This window comes from Myotis brandtii, unplaced genomic scaffold (genome assembly GCF_000412655.1).
Source record: "Myotis brandtii unplaced genomic scaffold, ASM41265v1 scaffold250, whole genome shotgun sequence".
In the NCBI taxonomy this organism is placed as follows: domain Eukaryota; kingdom Metazoa; phylum Chordata; class Mammalia; order Chiroptera; family Vespertilionidae; genus Myotis; species Myotis brandtii.
In genome coordinates, this window is record NW_005359478.1 from 3,571,236 (window position 1) to 3,592,309 (window position 21,074).

The window sequence follows — 21,074 nt, forward strand, 5'->3', positions numbered from 1 at the left end:
AGGAATAAGATTCACCAAAATTGATGAAGAAAAACAAAAAAGTAAAAAGTCATTTAGAAGTGGGCAGTGGTAGTAGTACAGCTTTACTCTAAGTGACAATATGCTTCCTCTGTTGGTAAATGTTCTAAAGCAAACAGCATAATTTTCATGACAGAAAAGGAGTTAGTCAGTGATTACAATCATAATAATTTTAGACTTCAAGAAAAAAATATTGTAACTAAAGGAAATGCTAGATTCCTATTTTATATGTCAATATTAAAATCCTTTAAAAAAATAAAAGCAAGAGAGAAACATATACATTTTGACATATTTAACAGTTTGAATATACAGAAGGCAATACTAATGACTACCAAGTAGCAAATGATATTTCATTTAAAGTAAAAGAGAAAACCCAGAGAGTTATGGGCCACTAAGCTTAACCTCTGTGGCTAAAAAGCTACTGACTCTGCTTTTATTGGAAGAAGCCTAACGTTTCATGGAGACCAGGGACTTAAATAAGATGGCTTTCAAATCCGTAGAATTACAAATTTCTCTGAAGTTTCTGAAGATACAATGGCACACAATAAGAGAAAAGAGGCTGGCATTATCTAGGTTTCCATGACACATATCAAGAGATATCACAGAGATTCATTTAGTAGATGAACTATTCATGGAAAATGAACTAGGTAAAATATTAATACACTAATAAAATAGATGGCTTGATATAAGAACTATATCTTTAAAATCACAGCAATGTAATCTCCACCCTATCATCAGGCCACAGGTATTAAAAAACCACCATGAGTATATCTAATGATAATATTCCACCCCTCAAATGTTTAAATTTACTTTTCCATCAGTGGTGGCTGTTTCTAAATTTTGCTATAAATTTATTTAATTTAATTTAGATTTTCCACAAAAGCCTAAGTTGTACATTTTAATTATAAACTATCTTACATAAAAATGTTTATGATTTTCATTTAAGAAGTTAATTTAAATAAATTAATTTTTGGAAATGTGTTTTAACTTTTTTTTAAGGGTATAGATAAGACTTTTATTTAATTACAGCGAAGTCCTCTCAGCAAACTGAATATTTTTTCTTCTTTTTTTTCCTTTCAAGATCATTTATTTAATAATTTATCTTATTCCCATTGATATAAAATGCTACTTCTATTATGTACTAAATGTCCACATATACTTTCTTTTTTCTTCTTTTAAAATTTTTTTTTCTTTACTGATTAAGGTATTACATATGTGTCCTAATCCCCCCATTGCCCCCCCACCCCACTCTCATTCATGCCCTCACCCCCCTGGTGTCTGTGTTCATTGGTTATGCTTATTTCATGCATACAAGTCTTTTGGTTGATCGCTGTGCTTTAACTTTTTAGAAATCTGTTCTAAAATTCTAATTGTATTAAAACAACAAAGTTGAATACTGTGGTGGTTAAAAGTTTTATTTGGTTTGAAAACTATGATTCACACTGAAAAGTAGCTATCAATCTTCAAAGCAAGAAATCTGACTCCAAGAAATTCTGATTTCTATTAACAAAAAAATTCATATCATATATATTTTACATCATTTTACTTCATGAATATCTGAATATGTAAGGAACAGCTGCTTGCCATTACTGAACTAAGAAATTTCGGTTGGTTGAAATTAATGATCTACACCATCTGGTTTGAAATACAAAGCAGTATTTCATAACTACTGTAAAGTTCAGTTAGGAAGAAATCTATTTGATTTTCAAAGTAAAGTATCAATTTTCTAGGATTCAAATAACTATATGAAATATAAAAATAATGCAGTGTTTATGGGCAATTTGCACAATACCCAATTATGAATACACATGAATTAATACATAGTAGGAAAAAGGTGAGCCATTAATTTAGATATAATTACTTTCATGCTTTTTATTTCTAACCTGCTACAGATCTTAACCCTCTGAGTGCCAACCAATATCCTAGGAACTATGCTAAAATTGCCAAGGCATTTTTGCTGATTTTACAGCAGTTTAGGAAAAAAATTATGAATCGCAAGTAAATGAAGTTACATATTCAAAAACTTAAGGAAACCTTTACTACATTGACTATTTAGCAATATCATCATCACTAATAAAAGCAGACTTAGAACTGGACACCATTTCGAAGCTTTGATAGCGCTCCCAGCACTTTTGGCGAAAGACAGGAGGAGCTCGATCGCGCTCCCCAGCACTCTAGGGGTTAATTAGAAATCCTTTCCTTCCACTCGTCAACTAAATTACTTCAATGAAGTAATATTAATACTGGCAACTGTGAAACACATTAAAAGCCAAAATATGGAAAAACGTACCAATCTTTGTGCCAAACTCATCCCTGGAAAAAGGCAGTATGGCAGAATCAACAAGGTTATAACATATGTAAGATTTACCTTGAAAACACTAGCCAAGTTTAGAAGGAAAAATTTATCGCTATAAAGTATCTACATCATCCCAACCAAATAAGAGTCATCAAATAGTTTACTACTTTGAAAATAAAGCAAAACTATGGCAAAAGTAGAGTGTTAAAATGAAATACAGGGAAAACAAAACATAAATTAATAAGTTATACATTTAAATAAAGAAAAATACATATTACACTTTCAAACAGAAGTCAGAAGTCTTGAAGATGTCATTTTAAGTTATATATTCTAGAATGTAATCAATTAAGAGCAATTAATTTTCCTGGCCATGGCCTTTTTTATTGAGATCACATAATAAAAAAGTTATTATTTTGGAAAAATAACAGTGAGTTATTAGGTTTGCCTGGTGAGTATTGATGTTATGTCTGAAATGATTAGCAGAAGACATTTATACTCTAAAAGAAGTGCTTATGAAGCTTGGGAATGAGCAAGGCTGGCAGATCAAACTAGAATGCAGACAATTGGTTACCCTCTTACCTGAGCTGTAGAAAAGGTCAGGTCTTTCAAGAATATCTCCTTCATGGATGTAAGGCTCAATTCGATCATCACCATACAAATATTGCTCACTCTCATCCATCTGACGACTCTCTACCATTTCCAGCCACTGAGAGTTATGCCAGCGGAACTTTTCACTCTGAATTTTCTTAGCCCATTCTTCATCATATTCCTATAGAAAACAAATAGTCAATTATTACTATGTAAGCCTAGGAAGGAACTCCTTTGACACTCAGATAACAGTACTTTTATCTTGTGAGAATTGGGGGTGGGGGGTGGGGGTCAGAGGAAACATTTAAAATACCTGTTCAGAATTATTTTATATAATAATCAATAAAAATAAAATAAGTAAATACATATATTAAGACATTTCTTTTTGGATTACCAGTTGCTAATGGCAATGTCAAAAATTGGAAAAATCTTAAATTTCACAAATTATCTCTAGACCTTAGGTAGGGAAGCAGACTTCAGCTTCCAAAGAGTTTTGTGGCTATTATTTGTGGCACTAATGACAGGTAGTGAAGCATTAAAATTACATCTTTTGCTCTGTCTTTTTGTTTAGATAACAGTTTTCAGTAGAAAGAAAAAGCACTAGTAAAGTATTTCTCCTACTACTGAAATGGTTACTATGAAAAACAAAATAATAATGTTATCTTATTTAGTCATAATTATGTCTTTATATGTCTATCTCCTGCTTCAGCCATGAATTCCTAAGGAGTGAGACTGCCTTATTCACCGCTGTACCTGTAACACCTGTTCACAGAGAACAGCTTTGGTGCATATTTTGAAGGACAAAAGGCAAGTTATAAACTTCAGCTGAAGTCATCTAGCTTTCAGCTCTTCCCACAGATTATGGCTACTTCTGACTAATGTATTCACTTAACAATTAATGGACAGTACCACTGATGGCATAGATGAAAAAAAAAAGGATTCAGGTATTTCTTATCCTAATACTAGAGTTCTTAGTTTTAAATCCCTTTGTTACCTCTTTGACACTTTTGTTTATAGTCATCTAAAAAGGAGTTGGAAAAGTGCCAGCTAATAGTACCGTCCTCCAATAGTCAATACAATTAAGATAACAGAGGTAGACCAAAGATACATTTTACTCAAATTATTGAGCAATTTTCATCCAAAGTTGAGGCTCAAGTCAAAAATTGTCATCATAAAATGAATTTCTGGGATGTAAGAATAATCTGAAATTTTATAATAAAGGTAATTATTATTTTCTTATTAATAATTTACCTGTTAATTTTTTAAAAGTTTCACAGTATCACTAAATCTTTTAGTGGTATCAGCTTTCAGACTGTCACCTTTGAAACTATATAAATGTTCTTTTACAACTGAGGTTGGTGGAGGTAGGAGATATTCTGGGCTATGGTACTGCTAATGGCAACCTGGCCACTGAATTATTAAACTTTTCTTCTTTCTAATGGTTTTCTATTAATATCCTTAATAGCTGTCAATTTATTTCCAAATATAATTATTTAAAATTAAATTATATAGAAGTAGAGCTATGATAAACATTAATTATTACATTTTACTTTAAAAAAATAATAAACATTTATTTATTTTTCTTTATTAAGGTATTACATGTGTCCTTATCGCCCTGTTGCCTCCCCGCCCCCCCCACTCATGCCCTCACCAATTCAACTGTTACAATTTCAATACTTAAATCACTGAAGGAGATTTTTTTATTCGAAGTTATATTTTCAATGCTAACCTATATTTAAAATTGACAATTTAGATATAAAAAATACATCCTAAATCCTCACAGTGATTAGATACAATCATTTAAACAATCATCCAATTGTTGATCACACATAAGTTGCTCTGATAAAATGAGAAAATGAAGATAAGCATTTAGAAAACCTGTAAACCTATATTGAAAACACTTAACGTTCATCATTACTGTTAATTAATTGAAGTAACGGCTCTCTAACTTAGATACTATTCTCTCTTTTTTTAAAATATATTTTATTGATTTTTCACAGAGAGGAAAGGAGAAGGATAGAGAGTTAGAAATATCGATGAGAGAGAAACATCGATCAGCTGCCTCCTGCACACCTCCTACTGGGGATGTGCCTGCAACCAAGGTACATGCCCTTGGCCGGAATCGAACCTGGGATCTTTCAGTCTGCAGGCCGACGCTCTATCCACTGAGCCAAACCGGTTAGGGCACTTAGATACTATTCTTATTGCCATTTTACAAATGAGAAAATGAGGCCCAGAACACTGAAGTAACTTTGGGCAGCATAAATGTTGAAAAGGCAGTTAAATAGAGAATAAATGAACACTTGGCAGGGTCACTGTAGAATGGATTCTTCAGTGAATGCATATAATAAATGACTTCCAAGGTCAACTTTCAGCTCTAAGATTTTTATGAAGGGGTCGAATTGTTGACCAAGCAAGTAGCTTCTGGTCTGGTAAGTATATTACACACTGTATTCTCAATCATGTTTTCTTGACCTGGCCACACATAGGAGGGTGTTAGGGAAAAGGGGAGTTGAAAAGAATAATAGCACAGAAATGTTGTTACAAGTAGTTTCATTGGCTACAGATTTTAGTAGATCACTTTGGTTTTCCAAAATTAAATAAAATACTAAGTGGTGCTAATTATGCAATATGAACACCGTGATTAGCTTTAAAATAATTTAGCCCAAATGCTAAATATAACTTTGAATCTCTTTAAAGTATATGACTTCAAAAGCACAGTATATAATTTTTGGTTCCACATGTGGCAAAGTTAGCTGCAAAGAAATATTATAGTCATATTAAAAGTGGCCAAATAATTTAAGAATGATCACGTATACACTTATAGAAGAAAAGGATGAACTTACTATCCATTAAGGTAAAGAATTTAATGCATAAACAAAAAGCAAGATGATATTTTGGGCAAGAAATTCTAATTGGCCTTTTTTCTAAAAGATAAGTTAGTCACAAGTCACCAAAACTCCCAGGATATATGCCTTATAATACCCCAAATCCTATGAAATCTACATTAAATACTGGAACTAATTTAATAAGTGGTATTGTTTCTTTATGGATACTAGCTTGTTTCATTTGGCAAGAGGTATAAAACCAACTTTTCATTTTGGTAGAAGAACTTAAAATCTGATTATCTGAATGAAGAAGTATTCAAGGAAGATGATTTAAAAAAACCACATAATTTGACTGTTTTATTATAATTTAAGTTCAAGCATTTGGAGTCCTAGTGTAAGAACAGTAGTTAAAACCCAGTCAAGTGCCCTGGCCCTTGTGGCTCAGTGTTAGAGCACCAGCCTGCGCACCGAAGGGTTGAAGGTTCGATTCCCCTCAAGGGTATGTAGGTTCATTCCCCGACCCCAGGGGTGCCTTCAGGAGGCAACCAATCGATGTCTCTCTCTCACATTGATCTTTCTCTCCTTTCTCTCTCTTTCGCTTAAAAAAAAATCAATAGAAAAAATATCCTCGGGTTAGTATTAACAACAACAACATAAAAACCCAGTCAAGAGCCCAAAGCCTATAAAATACAGGGTTTGCTATTCTATTAAGAGTAAAACTTGCCTCTTTACTAATAACTGTGAAATGTCAGAGGTAGGTATAATTCAAAAAGTAAATCCTTAAACCACATATCCATAAAGTGTACTTAGTCTAGTAAGTAATGCTCTGCACACACATACACACAAATTCATGCTTATTCTAGGAGTTATCATCTTATACCCTTCTCGTAAAATTGTACTATTGTAATTTAATAATAAAATATATTTAATAAATGTGTAAATGTGTAACAAAGATGTTATTTCTTCACAAACAGCCCTTCTAATTAAGCCTTCTTATTGCCTTTCAAGCTTACAGCAATGTTCTTAATGAACCTACACATGCATACCTGAGTTTTTAAATAAAGACTACCCGCACTCCATGCAAACACACAAACCAAAAATATCCGTGAGCATCAATGGTTAACATTTGACACGCAAGCATGACTGGTTAGTGTCTTGGGCACAGACATAGTACCAAATGTAATAAGACTACCCTTAGGCTAGTCTGAATTCCTTTAAAGTTTCATCTTCTTTATAAGTTTATGACTGAACTAGAGACTTGGTGCACTACTTTGTGCACGGGTGGGGTCCCTTGGCCTGGCTGGCGATTGGGGCCCATTGAGCTGTCTCGCCCAGTCCCATATGGGGCCGGCCGGATGGGGGGATGGACCGTGGGAGGTTGGCTGGCTGGCTGAGGGGAGGGAATGCGGGAAGTTGGCTGGCTGCAGGAGGTTGACTATAGGAGTGTACAGACTACCAGGGGGTAGCTCCTGCATTGAGCCTCTGCCCCCTGGTGGTCAGTGCGCATCATAGCTATAGTCCAGTCATCCAGTCATAAAGGCCGCTTAGGATATATATATAATGTAGGTAAACCCTTAGAACCAGGGCATCTCTTAACATTGTAGAGCCAAAAAGTTTGAGTAGCACTGATATAGATTGTAGTGTCACTTTCCTTATTAAAAATAACTTTATTTTGGTTTTAAGTGTTTTTGTACTGTAAAGCCATGGATCTAACTCTCTGTGACTAACAAGGTTAACAGGTGCGTTGCTGTTTACAGGATACCACAATGAAAACATATGGTTGTCTCTTCAGCTTTTCAAACACAAAACAAAACAATCCCCTTCCCCCAGCTTTTCCTTCAGTAAACATGAGACAGAATATGTTATTCTATACCAAGCTGTGTGATCATTTAGGATATAGGAAATTATGTTTTGTGAAAGATCCAACAATGACTACAGATTCCTGCTATAATGAATCCACTACAATTACAAGTGGAGTTTTCATGAGAGTGGCCTTGAGATTTGATAGGTATGTGTGGCTTGTTGTTACAGACCATAGCGAAGATAACAACAAAACCCTTGACCAAGCAGTATCAAGGCATTAAAGTCTCAAGCAGTTATACCAGGACTTTAAAAAAATATTTGGCATTTTATGATTATAAAACTGTTTCAGTATTGAAAGTAGAAAATTACAGAAATACCCATAGTCCCTTTACCTAGATAGAACCACAATAAAAAAGAACCAGTTTCCATTGATTTAAATTCCAGTATTAACAGCTAACTTTGGAAAATATTTTAAAATATATATAATTAAGTTCAGAGGCTATGTATAAAAATTATCAAGATATTGTACTTGTGCTACTTTGTGATATACAGCCCCAGGTATTCAGGAGTTTACCAAATGTAGTATCTAGGGATGAAGCACGTTTGTTATGAGGAACACAAAATTCTTTTAAAGAATTAATTTCTCTTTTCCTTAGTGGTAAACACTGGTTAGAGTCAAATGAGATAGTATTGTTTTGCTATATGATGCTGGCCTTGGATCTTTATGCTTCTCTGACACTGCTTTTTATGTTCCAGATTTCTTGAAAATAAAATATTTTAGCTAATGGTTGTTGACTGTTTATTCAGCAAGTGTAGTTAATAGGCTAGTACTATGGTTCCAAGAGTTTTAGACTTCAAGAAGGTTCAAAAGTAAATGCTGGGAATTGCCATTAAATGTAAATCAACTGCCATCTACTATTGTTATTTTAGAAAAGAAAAGATCATTTTAACACTAAAAATATAAGATAATCTGAAAATAGACATATACTTTCTAAAGACAAAACATGTTAACAACTTTACATTTGCAACTCTTCCCAGCCGTGGTCTCTCTGCATGCATCTGTTTCTCTCTCTCTCTCTCTCGCGCTCTCTCTCTCTCCATTTTGTATTTCTCCTCCACTTTGGTGAAACACATAGAGCTTTACCCTACTCCCATGGCCAGCGTTCTGGAATCCCAGGCCTCAGCCAACTTCTATGTTATCTTCAATGAGCACAGTTTAGCATCCATGGCAAAATCATAGTTTCTCTGTGTCTCAGAGTCTGAATTTACGTATATTAATAATATGGCATGGTATAATGCAAAGAACATTGGGCTAGGAGACCTAGGTTCTGATTCTGGCTCTGATACTAAGAGAAGTATGTAACCTTTTAAGATATTAAGGTATTTTAATATCCTTTGGCTCAGATTCTTCATTTCTAAAATGAAACAAATCTAAGATTTATTTAAGTTGTAACATTTTATAAATAAAAATCTATGATTAATACCATTACTTATAAAGTTGTTGAAATAATTATTCCCCCAAAACTAAAGAATACTGGCAGTATAAGTTTATTTTAAAAAGTTAAATGGCAACTCTAAATGAATATTCTGTGTCAAAAATTTAATAAATTCAACATATATCAATTAAATCTATTCCCTTTAACCTCTCTGCTCCAAATGTCTACTTTGCTCTTCTATTATCACCCCTCGTTATCAGAAAGTAACTATGGAAATTGAGGGATGTCATAGCTAAGCCACAGCTAAGACATATAAAAATACATCAAGCCATTGTGGAAATACTCTAGGAATATATAGAGTGTCCCCCAAAAAATGTATACACACACTTTGAATAATTATAAAGGCAGTGTTTATTAAAATACATTTCATTATCAAAATTGAGCTATCAGCTGTTACAGTGTGTTTACATTTTTGGAGGACACCCTGTAGTTGTTTTCTCCTTATTTTCTCCTCTTTTCACAAGGAGTGCACCGTGACAGCAGCACTTTTGAGACTTGAGTTTGTCTAATATTTAAAGGTACACAACACTGTGTCTTTTATTTTCTTCTCAGCTCCTGACATCATGATCTTAAGGGCTCAGTTTCCATAAATTCTAAAGTGTCATGAAGAACTTATGGTTTGACTTTCTATGGAATGTGCCATCCTTTTTGAAGTCCTATATTGTTGTTTACTACTTAACCCCTGAAACAGTATGAAGCCTTAGTCAGCCTATTATCAGAGCCTGTTCACTATCAGGAAAACTCTGTCACTGGCTTCCGTCACACCTTGTATCTGATTAACACAATACAGGATAACATAGAGCTACATAGATCTGCTCTGTGTCCTAAAATTCTTGATGGAAAACAGACTTTCCTTTCTCCTTTAATGTGGCAGCCCCCTAAGTGAGAATGTAATATGGTTTATTTAATACAATTCTTCATACTAAATTAAAGCAGATCTAGAGTAATTCAGTTGCTCATTAAGGTTAAGTTAGTAGCTGCTAAAAAGATGCCTTTTATATCTTAGAAATGACTTCTCATAATGATATGTATGTGATATGTATATGTAGATACACATAATTAAATACGTACATAATAGAGATGCTGACTTTTATGCACATATTGCCTATTCTGCAATAATACTATTCCCACTGCTGCCCTTTAGTCTTGACTATGGATGGCATTTTCTAACCAGACCTCACAGTAGAATTATCTCTTCAATCTGTTTAAAGCACCGAGGGGGCTCATATGTGCAATATCACTTTAAATATTATGTCCAGTCAGACCACAAAAGAAAAAATATAACTGTACAGAATGTAGTTAAGCAAGAAATCATGATCCTTATCTTTCATACTATGCTTGGGTTCTTTTAAATCTGTTGCCAACTAAAAAAATCAATAAATGCATAGGACTGGCAGGGATATACACACATTCACACACACACACACACACACACAACATACAGTAGGTCCTCAATGTCGTCGATATGTTTTATGACTTTAATTGAAACATCATACTAAACCAACTGTACTGTAGTTTAATGGATATAAACAAGAGTTAAGTTCCTAGGGCATCTCCTCAATGTTATAAAGAAAGGACTTTGAAGGAAATGACATTATTTGAGGATCTGGTGTGTGTGTGTGTGTATGTAGATTCTAAAAAGCTGGAAAAAATATCCTAATGTCTGCCTTTCACATTTATGCAATGTAAAAATGAACTCCAAAAGAGGGCTAGCCAAACTTATCTCATTAAACCCAATTTGACTGTATGAAACTGAGACATAAAAGTCAAACTTATAAATATGAGAAATTAATATTTGCCAAGATTGTGAAACAAAGAAGAACCAACTCCACTTACTCTAGAAAGAACATCTTAGAAGTTTCTGTCAACAACTTAGAAATCTGCTCTGTGCCTATAACCAACCTGCAAGTCAATTAACAGTGACTATTCTCTACTCATTTTACCCAGTTACTACCCACTCACTGCTTTTGAAAGCCTGTCCTGAAATAACCTAACTTCTAATGCTAACCCTCTTCCTATCCCTATGAAGCTTCCTCTATAACTTCCCTTTTAAAGATGTAGGAGGCATTTTTAAAATACTCTCCCTTGCTGTAAAGATTATTAATAAACACAGCTTTTCTGTCTGACACAAGCTTTCCTGGTCATTTTTATGGAGACCATAACAATTGAGGTCTTAGAGGTTACATGTAAGCCTACATTGATTTATCTCATTTCAATACACCAGTCTTATTTAATATGACTTTGTCTATCCTGGAATGAAGACAGCACCTTGTTTTCCAAGTTTAAAATACTGGAGCTAGCCCTAACCGGTTTGGCTCAGTGGATAGAGCGTCGGCCTGCGGACTCCAGGGTCCCGGGTTCGATTCCAGTCAAGGGCATGTACCTTGGTTGCCGGCACAGCCCCAGTAGGGAGTGTGCAGAAGGCAGCTGATCAATGTTTCTAACTCTCTATCCCTCTCCCTTCCTCTCTGTAAAAAATCAATAAAATATATTTTAAAAAAATAAAATACTGGAGCTAGCTATTAATTCCAGATAATTGAAATACACACAATCTGCCCATGATCACAGAGTTCCTAAAAGAAAAAGGGCCGCCACTGAAAATGTCAGCAATGCAAGCCTGTGTTAGTACCAAATCACTTGGGCCTGTGGCTGACTATGGACAACAAACATTAATCTTTACTAGAGAACTCGGTACATTCCTTTTCCTGTTAATATCCTGTAGCCACAATGTGCCATTGGTATGGAACATGTATGGGCAGGGCCATGTAGTTGTACTGCTCCCGGAAGGCCAGCTCACATCTAGAACTCTCGTGTTCTATAGTCTCCCAATGGTAAACTTTTACATTTTAGGGACTTTATGTTGTGGAGTTTTGTAGTCCCCGTGTCTACCTTAGTGTCTGGAACACAGTATGTGCTTTATAAACATGTATTACATGTATGAAAACCCAGTAATATCAGGGGAGGAATTCACTTGGCAACTGGGGAAGAATTTATGTGGTTCTCAAATACTTCAAAGTTGAGGAAGCACTTAAGTGTAAAAATCTATCTGGGTTTTTAGGAGCTCTCTATGTATAGAGGGTTTTGTTCTTCCCTTCAAGATTCCCAAAGCTTGGAAGAGTCTCTGCCTCATGAAACTACATGTAAGGCCCTAGTCAGACAGGCGACAACTTGCTGATGAGGCCACAGAGACCACACCACCAAATATGTAATACTCCATGGTACAAAGACTTCTATCACTACACATCTGTTTTAGTTCACCAATTCAGGCCTTGGGCCCAAATATATTAAACAAATCATCACTAACATAACATTTCCATAATTATGGGGACAAGTACTTAATTGCAGTAGGCATATTTCCTTAATAGTTGTAAGGCATCTAATTTTTCTTAGTATTATTCTACACTGTCTTAAGTGAAAAAGAAGTTTGTTTTCTTAAAGATAAGTTGCTTTAAGCTATAAAATTCTCATTTTGGGGTATTTTTTATTAGTTTAGGACATAGTCATGCTGAGATACTAGGAAATCAAAATCTAGAGGTAAAAAGAGTCGTAAGAGATCATCCACTTCCATCCTAGGCTGTGGTTATTTGGTTCTTACTGATGTAACTGGACAGAGACTTCACATTCTCCCTGACAGCCCATTTCTAGTGTTTCATCATCGTTGCTGCGCCTAATCAAAGTTTCCCCTGTTTCAAATTAAGTCAATTTCCTCTTGTTTTGCTCTTAAAAAAGATTCAGGACAAGCAAATAGACCCTGAGTCATGATCAGTAATAGAGTCTGGGCTCAAAGAACCTAAGACTGGCAGCTATGTCCCAAGTGGCTTGAGAAGCTGTCTTTTTACTGATGCGTTAAAATGCCCACTCCTCAAATTTCTCCCAAATACAGAGGTCCAGTGAGCTTGGAGTGTAACTGTGGTCTGAGGTTAGCTGATAAATTGAGTTCAAACCCAAATAAGTTACCACAGTTCAGAACACGAGTAACTGAACAGATGAGGCACTTCTGTACTGGAAAAGGCTGCTCCCTCTTTAAGACACTCTCTTAACCGGGTCTTTTAGCTAATTGCCCTATTCAATTAATTGTTCTGATATGAACTTTTAAAATGCAAATTCAGCCATTTGCAGGATAACCTTAAACTATAAATAGTAATATGTCCGACTAAAATATATACTCCAAATAACTTCCCACACTTAAAATCCAAACAGTGAACAGATTATCTTCCCATACCATTTTAAAAATTAAAATGAACAGAAAATAGCCTAATTATCTGTACTAAAAAAAGTGAAATGTTGATCCAGAGATTTAATCTACATATAAACTTAACTAGGTCTGAATTTTGGTCTAGTCTGAAAACAGCATATTGAGTGACTATCATATGGTAGATGCTTCATATACATCTTCTCCATTCCTTACAGTAATTCTCTAATCCTCAGGAGTCACTGTAAACGGAATCTTCACAAAGTTAAATAAATTGCCTGAGATTATTCAGCAGGTGGGAGCACTTGAGTCAGTTGTATTCTAGATGCAATGTCAACAAGACGAAGCTGCCACTTCACAGAGGCCAAAAGTTAAAATCAGAACCCCAACCCAACTGAGAAGAGGAGAAAAATGTTTTGGAAAGAAGCTGCTCCCACTGGTGCTGTTCCCAACTATCAAGCTAAAACTGAACCAGGGCCTTGAATCTTTTTAGGTGTATAACAGACAAAGGTAAAGAAACATCCTTCCAGCAGAACATGGCAGTTTTCAGAGCTGGTGCCCTTCTACGAGCTGCACCGGATAACCTCTCTTCTAAAAGATTCAGCTATGAATATGACTCAGTTGACTGGCACAGCAGCACTTCAAATCACATGAATATGAACCTTCGGATTACTTGTTCACAGTTTTTAAAAACTGATTCAAGTGATCAGACAGCATCACAGGGAGCCTTATATAGTAGCTGATCTATCACCATTTCGATTTGCCCATACTTCCTCAGAGGAAGGACTGGTCACTATGATGCGCACTGACCACCAGGGGGCAGATGCTCAACGCAGGAGCTGCCCCCTGGTGGTTAGTGTGCTCCCACAGGGGGAGCACCGCTCAGCCAGTAGCCCGGCTCATGGCAGGCCAGTGCAGCTACGGTGGTGGGAGCTTCTCCAGCTTCTGCAGCAGCACTAAGGATGTCCCACCGCTGTCAGTGGGACATCCCCCGAGGGCTCTGGAACTGCAAGAGGTGCAGGCCGGGCTGAGGGACTCATTTGAATTTCATGCACCAGGCCTCTAGTATATAATGACATCAGTGATCTAGTAGAAAAAAGTACGAGTCATGAAATTGTTCTCTAGGAGTAATAAACAGTCTCTGTTCATAAATCCTGTGACCAGTGGCCCACATGTATGAAACATCCTGATAAAACACGGCTTTAACATTAAAGTTTCCCTATTGTAATTTAGAGAGCAAAGCTAAAATTTCAATGTACTCATTTAGTTTTAAACCAATAATGATATAATCAGTCAAATCCAAAGAGCAGATGATATAAAATAAGATGAATTTCTGAAATAAAATATGGGAAACTGACAAAAAGTATCTGCTGGTGGTTGTCCAATATCATAATGAGATCACTAGCAGAAATGTCAACTCAGAAAATTTGCAATAAAACTGTTAAAGAACTTTGAATAATATTCTGATCCTTTTAAAATACTTAAATTTAACTCTGAAAACTACTGAATAGTCTATATTAAAATATCTTTTTACAGGGTGAGCCAAAATAAAAGTATAAACAGTTCAAAGAAGGAAGCAAGCAGTTTGCATGTAGCACTATCTGTTATATGTGAAAAAAATATTTAAATTAATCTGGTATGTGGCACATCCCATGCACCAAAAGGTTGCCAGTTCAATTCCTAGTCAGGGCACATGGCCAGGTTGCTGGTTTGGTCCCCAGTGGGGGTGAGTGCAGGAGGCAACCGATTGATGTTTCCTTCCCTCCCTTCCTCCCTCCTTTTCTCTCTAAAATCAATAAAAACATATTTAAAAAAAAGTTAAGAGCCAAAAGTCTTAAAAATGTTTTAAAAATGAATTTTTTATCACTGTATTTTCTGAGATTTACCAAAAGACAAATTTGTCTTTATATTGAATGCAATGTTCTAAATAGGTGTACAATGTCTTTTTTCTCCCCAAATGAAGACTATTATAATTTGTGTAGAAAGATAAATTACTTACCGCTATAATATCTAATGTATTATCACAGACCTTTCGGATTTCATTATTTTTATCATGCATCAGATCTATCAGATATGCTGGAGCCTCTGAATAAAGTGGTTAAAGATACAAATGACATTTGAGACTGAGGCTATTCAATCCTATTAGAAAATCTCGCATTTCACAAAATTCAAATGATAACTAAAAATTTAACTGCAAATTTTAAAATAAAATCATTAATAAAAGATGGCCAGAAACATTTTATATTTCATTTGTTTAAAAAACAAGAATGAGAAAGAAAAAAAACCCAACTAGATAAAAATGGGTAAGAAAAACAGCCAGTAAATTTTAGAAAATACAAGGCCATATTTTTGAAAACATGAAAATAGCTTAAAAGGTAGCTCTACAGCTGTGTAGCTATAAAAGCGTTCTTGATCTATCTGGCCCTGCTAAAAGTCCAGGGAGTGAATTTCACAGTAAAAGAGCAACAGAAAAGAATCAGTCAAATTCCATATATGGTTATTATAAGAAAAAGAAAACAAAACATTTTTACATAAAAAATAAAAACTGCAATCCAATATCCCAAAAAGAGATAAAATAATTAGAGAAAACAATAGTATATGAAAGAATATATGTCAAAATTAGAAAACTTTGAGATAATTCAGGAAAGAAATAAAAATCATTTAAGGTATAAAAAACTAAATTTATAACAGCACAAGAGTAAATAAAAATAATAGATAAAACTTTAGGAGAAATAGAAGGTAAAAAGAAAGAAAAAATTAAAAATTAAAGAATAAATGAAAAGAGAGAACAAATAGAAACAGATATTAAAGGTAGGCAAAGACGATCCAACACAACAAATCTCAAGAAGACAACCAAAGCAACAGGACAGGACAAATAATAAAAACTATAATTCAAGAAAACTTTCCTGAAATAAAAAAATAAGACAAAACTACATACTGAAAGAACACATTTGCATACTTGGAAAAATCAAGCAGGGATGATAAATACCAAGTCAAATTCTAATACAACTACTTGGCTTTAAAGAATGAGAAAACATTCCTTTGGTCTTCCTAGGAAAAAGACTGACTCACTTAGAATGGAAACAAAAGTAAGTTGTCATCAGACTTTATGACAGATACCAATAATTAGTAGACTACAGATTTCTCATTGGCAGCAATTCAGGCCAGAAGACAGTGGAAAAATACCTTCCAAGTGCTGAGGGAAATAACTGGCAAGCTAGAAGTTCATATTCTGCTAAATTATGATTAAAGAGGGAAAACTATTACTCCTAATGGGAAGAAGGGAGGCACAAGGCTTAACTCAGAAGATGGCTTATAACCTTATTAATGTTTGCTAAGTTGGAGATTGTCAGGTAAAAAAAGGAGAGGAATATTTTTGAGGTTGACATGGCACCTGAAGAGGCAGTAAGTTTTGACAAGGTGGGTCATGTTTGATAAATGATGAGAAATTTGGTGTGCTAAGAGAAAACTATGTATAGTAAGGTTAAACAGGGAACTTTGGAAAATTTGGGTAAGGTCAGGTTATAAAGAGCTATGTATGCTAAGCCAAAGAATTTAGATTTTTCACATGGGTAATGAAGAATTTTATGCAGTGGATTTCTAAAGAAGATATTTTAATTTTTACTTTTGGTCCACAAAAGCAGACCACCACCACAAAAAAAAAAGACAAAAATTCGGCTTAGATACCACTTCCATTTTTCCATTGCCATCCTTTCATGACATCCCCAGACTTGGTTATATATCTTCTCCTGTGTACGGGGCACATATCTTTTAAAATTAAAGAATAAATGAAAAGAGAGAACAATTAGAAACAGATATTAAAGGTGGGCAAAGACGATCCAACACAACAAATCTCAAGAAGACAACCAAAGCAACAGGACAGGACAAATAATAAAAACTATAATTCAAGAAAACTGGATTATAATTTTATATTTCTTATTTAATTGTCTAACTCTCCAATAGTCTATAAAGTCCTTGAGTATATTCAACGCTTAAAACATTGTTATATGGTCAGCACTAGATATATATTTGTAGAATAAATGATTAGTTGTGTATGGTAAAAGAGACAGCAGACACAACATTTTCAGCTATGGGACTGGGAGGATGATACTGTTATTACCCACTGTGAATACAGAGGGTAGGCTGTTTTTCAGGTGAAGATGTTGGCGATATCTGGAATCCTTTTAGATGCAATAATGATAAACTACCACTTACTGAGTAAATCTCTGTGCTGGGAACTATTATAGCACATTAAATTCATTAGTACTTATAACAATTCTATAATGAAGAAGGTCTTCTTTCTATCCTATATAATAAAAGGCTAATATGCAAATTGTCCCCTTGACCGGAAGTTCAACTGGGAGTTTGACCAGGGGGAGGGGCTGGCCAGCCAACCACTGTGGCCCCTCCCCCCCGCCAGCCCCGTCCCCCCTCAGCCAGCCTGGCCCAATCGGCCCTGATCAGGGCGGGCCGGCCGGACCCCACCTGTGCACAAATTCATGCACCAGGCCTCTAGTTTAGTAATATTATGGCCATTTTATAGATGCAAGATTGTATGTTCAAGCAGGTTAAGTAGTGTATCCAAGGTCCTGCAGCTAATAAGTAGTAAAAGGTAATTAAAAATTACCTTTAGGATTATGTGATTATAACGATTCTTAAGCTACACCATACTATGCTTCCATGAAATATAGCTTGCCTTATAAATGTATTTCAGAGCTTGATATTTTCTACATTATTTGACTATTTGCAAGAAAAAAAAAAACCTAAAGATGCATCTCTTCTTAATATATATATAATGTCATTATTTATTGTAAACATTGAAAGGATACGTGTTTCTTTAATTATGACATCTCTCGTGGCTTGGTGGAAAACCATCTGATAGAAGACATAAATTATCTGGCACACAAATTCATCATCTTCTTGTTGAGCTGAAGGAAACAGAAAACTTTCAATAAAAGAATATTATGTTTATATACAAATTAAAAAACACTGAATAAAAAACCTAAAAGTGCCAAGGAGACTAATAAAAGACAACTAGTTTAAATTACTTATAATATATGGGTGGCACATGTCACTTATGTCTTAGGTGTTTTTCTAAATTACATGATGATAACAGTGAGGAATTTTTTAATAATATGTTTTCAGAAGTTTTAGTAAATTTGGTTGTAAACTAAATAGGCTAAATTACTTTGGAATATAAAGATAAAAAAATAAGATTTTGAAAAAGAGAAATTATATCATATCTGAATTTAAACCAGACTACATGAGATTACTTATCTCAAAAGCCCAGGTTGGACGAACTGAGGAACAAGATTGTTTTAAGAGAACAGTAACAGTGCTTCTTGACAGTTTACACTGTCTTTTGCCACCAGGTATGAAGAAATTGATTAAATTAGCCATAATGTAAAATGGCAACACATCTCCACTTGTTTTATTTCTTGTCTGTCATAAGCATTATTTAAACAACTCTAATTTATGAAATAAATTTGGTTCTATTTTCCTCACCAGGAACCAAATAGGCTGATAGCTTGATCTTGGACTTCCCAGTCTCCAAAAATGTCTGTTTAAGACAACCAGCCTGTGGAACTTAGTTAATGGCCACAAGAGCAGGCTAATATAAGGTCCCAAAAAATGTGACTCTAATAAAATAATATTAGATTCAGACAAATTTTGTGTCCAATATGGAGAACAATAAACCCATTAAGAGGAATACAAGGGGAAGGGGAAGGCTCTCCCTAGGCCTCCACTGTCCATTCTTGTAACCATAAGCCACTGTGTCTAATTAAATTAAAATGTAATAGAATTAAAATTCCAGCTCACACAATAGCTACATCATGTGACGGACAGCATAGACAGAGAACATTATCTTCACTAAAGAAAGTTTAGAGGACAATACTGCGTCTGGAACTAGGAGGGATTATGATACTTAGAATTAACTTCCAAATAAACATTCCTGATTAGAAATCAAAATATTAAAAAGGATTTGCACAACATAGGAGATCCAAATACAAAGTTCAACAGGAAGAAGAAATGATGAAATATTAGTTGTTCAAGGCTGATGAGAGGAAGGCAATATCTAAAATGGTCCTGAATTTCTTTTCCTTTTTAAAAAAATTTATCTTTATTGTTAAAGTATTACAGATGTTTCCCTTTTTCCACATTGACCCCGTCCACCCTATACCTGTCTTTTGGATAGTAGCTAAGGATGTGAATAATCTAAGAAGGTTAAGCATATACATGCATAAATTTGTATTTATAAGACTGGACCAGAAATAACAAAGATATGAGGGAGAGTCTTTGGTATGGTAGACAATAATAGTAAGGACTCTAAAATTAGAAACCTGGATTTACTAGTGATCTATTTAGGTTCAGAAAGGAAAATGCTCACAAGTGAGTGTCCTAGATTAAGGTAAAATTCAACACAGCAACGTTGTCAACTCTTTGATATTACTCTAGCTCAGTGGTTCTCAACCTTCCTAATGCCGCAACCCTTTAATACAGTTCCTCATGTTGTGGTGACCCCCAACCATAAAATTATTTTCATTGCTACTTCATAACTGTCATTTTGCTACTGTTATGGATCGTAATATGAATATCTGATATGCAGAATGTATTTTCATCGTTACCAATTGAACATAATTAAAGCATAGTGATTAATCACAAAAACAATATATAATTATGTATGTGTTTTCCGATGGTCTTATGCGACCCCTGTGAAATGGTCGTTCGAACCCCAAAGGGTTCGGGACCCACAGGTTGAGAACCACTGCTCTAGCTAATCCCAGTAAGAGTTATATTTAATTCATCTTTCATAACTATATAACTTAAGTTGCTATAAGATCATTAATGTACCAAGTTAAAGAACATTATGATTCCAAATTCTATTCATATTTAAAAATTTAAACTAATAACCTATTAATATATTAGCATACAAATAAATTAAGATAAATTATAATTCACCATTCAGCAGTTCAATGAGTGCAGGGATTATCCCAGACTTGGCTAGCAATGCAGCACAAGAGTCATCCATAGACACAGTTCCAATCATTATCACTACTTCCAAAACGAGGTCATCTTCTGCAGTACCTGATAAAGTCAGATCACAGAACATTTTCATTCACAGAAAAAATAAAAGATACTGAAAGCTAAATCAATTCTTATGAATCCTTAAGATGGTTATATATCTGTCTTTTTCCAAATTTCCATGTTTACTGATGATATAGTTTGTGGTGGGAGGGAAGGGCAGCAGAGACATAAAAATTACTCTTTGGAATTAAAGTGAATGACAATTTAAACACAGAAAGTAGAAGACTCACTTGAACGCTCTGAAGAACTTTGTGTGTGTGTATGTACATGGTTTGCAGAAAGGAATGGCATTTGGTCATTTCAAAAAAGCAGGATTAAAAAAATAAGAAAGAAGGCAGAATGGGAACGGGAAACTAATATTTATTGTTAGGAAAAAAGAATACATACATATAAGAGTGACCACCTTACTGGGAAAAAGAAACTAGAACTTGAGCCGGCTGGCTTGGCTCTGTGATTAAGCATCAACCTATGAACCAGGAGGGCACAGTTCGATTCTGGTCAGGGCACATGCCTGGGTTGCAGGCTCGATCCCTAGTGTGGGGCGTGCAGGAGGCAGCTGATCAATGATTTTCCTTCATAATTAATGTTTTATCTCACTCACTCTCTCCTTTCCTCTCTGTATTCAATAAAATATGTTAAAAAAAAAGAAAGAAAAGAAACTAGAACTTGAGGTATGGGAGAAAATTTGTCACTATAATAATGGCCACAAAATAATGCTCTAGCAGCCTTATCCACAACATAAAGAAATAACTTTACGGTAAGACTAA

General features: G+C 34.8%; 1 protein-coding gene across 1 annotated transcript in view; it reads right to left on the minus strand.

Annotated features, from left to right (window-relative positions):
- Positions 1-21,074, minus strand: part of KIFAP3 (kinesin-associated protein 3) — a 112,748-nt gene that overhangs the window by 31,678 nt on the left and 59,996 nt on the right. Inside the window, exons 15-18 of the mRNA XM_005867725.2 lie at positions 20,182-20,307; positions 18,051-18,149; positions 15,221-15,306; positions 2,894-3,083 (exon numbers count right to left, since the gene is read on the minus strand). Coding sequence (XP_005867787.1) covers positions 2,894-3,083; positions 15,221-15,306; positions 18,051-18,149; positions 20,182-20,307 — 501 coding nt within the window. The remainder of the gene's footprint in view (positions 1-2,893; positions 3,084-15,220; positions 15,307-18,050; positions 18,150-20,181; positions 20,308-21,074) is intronic.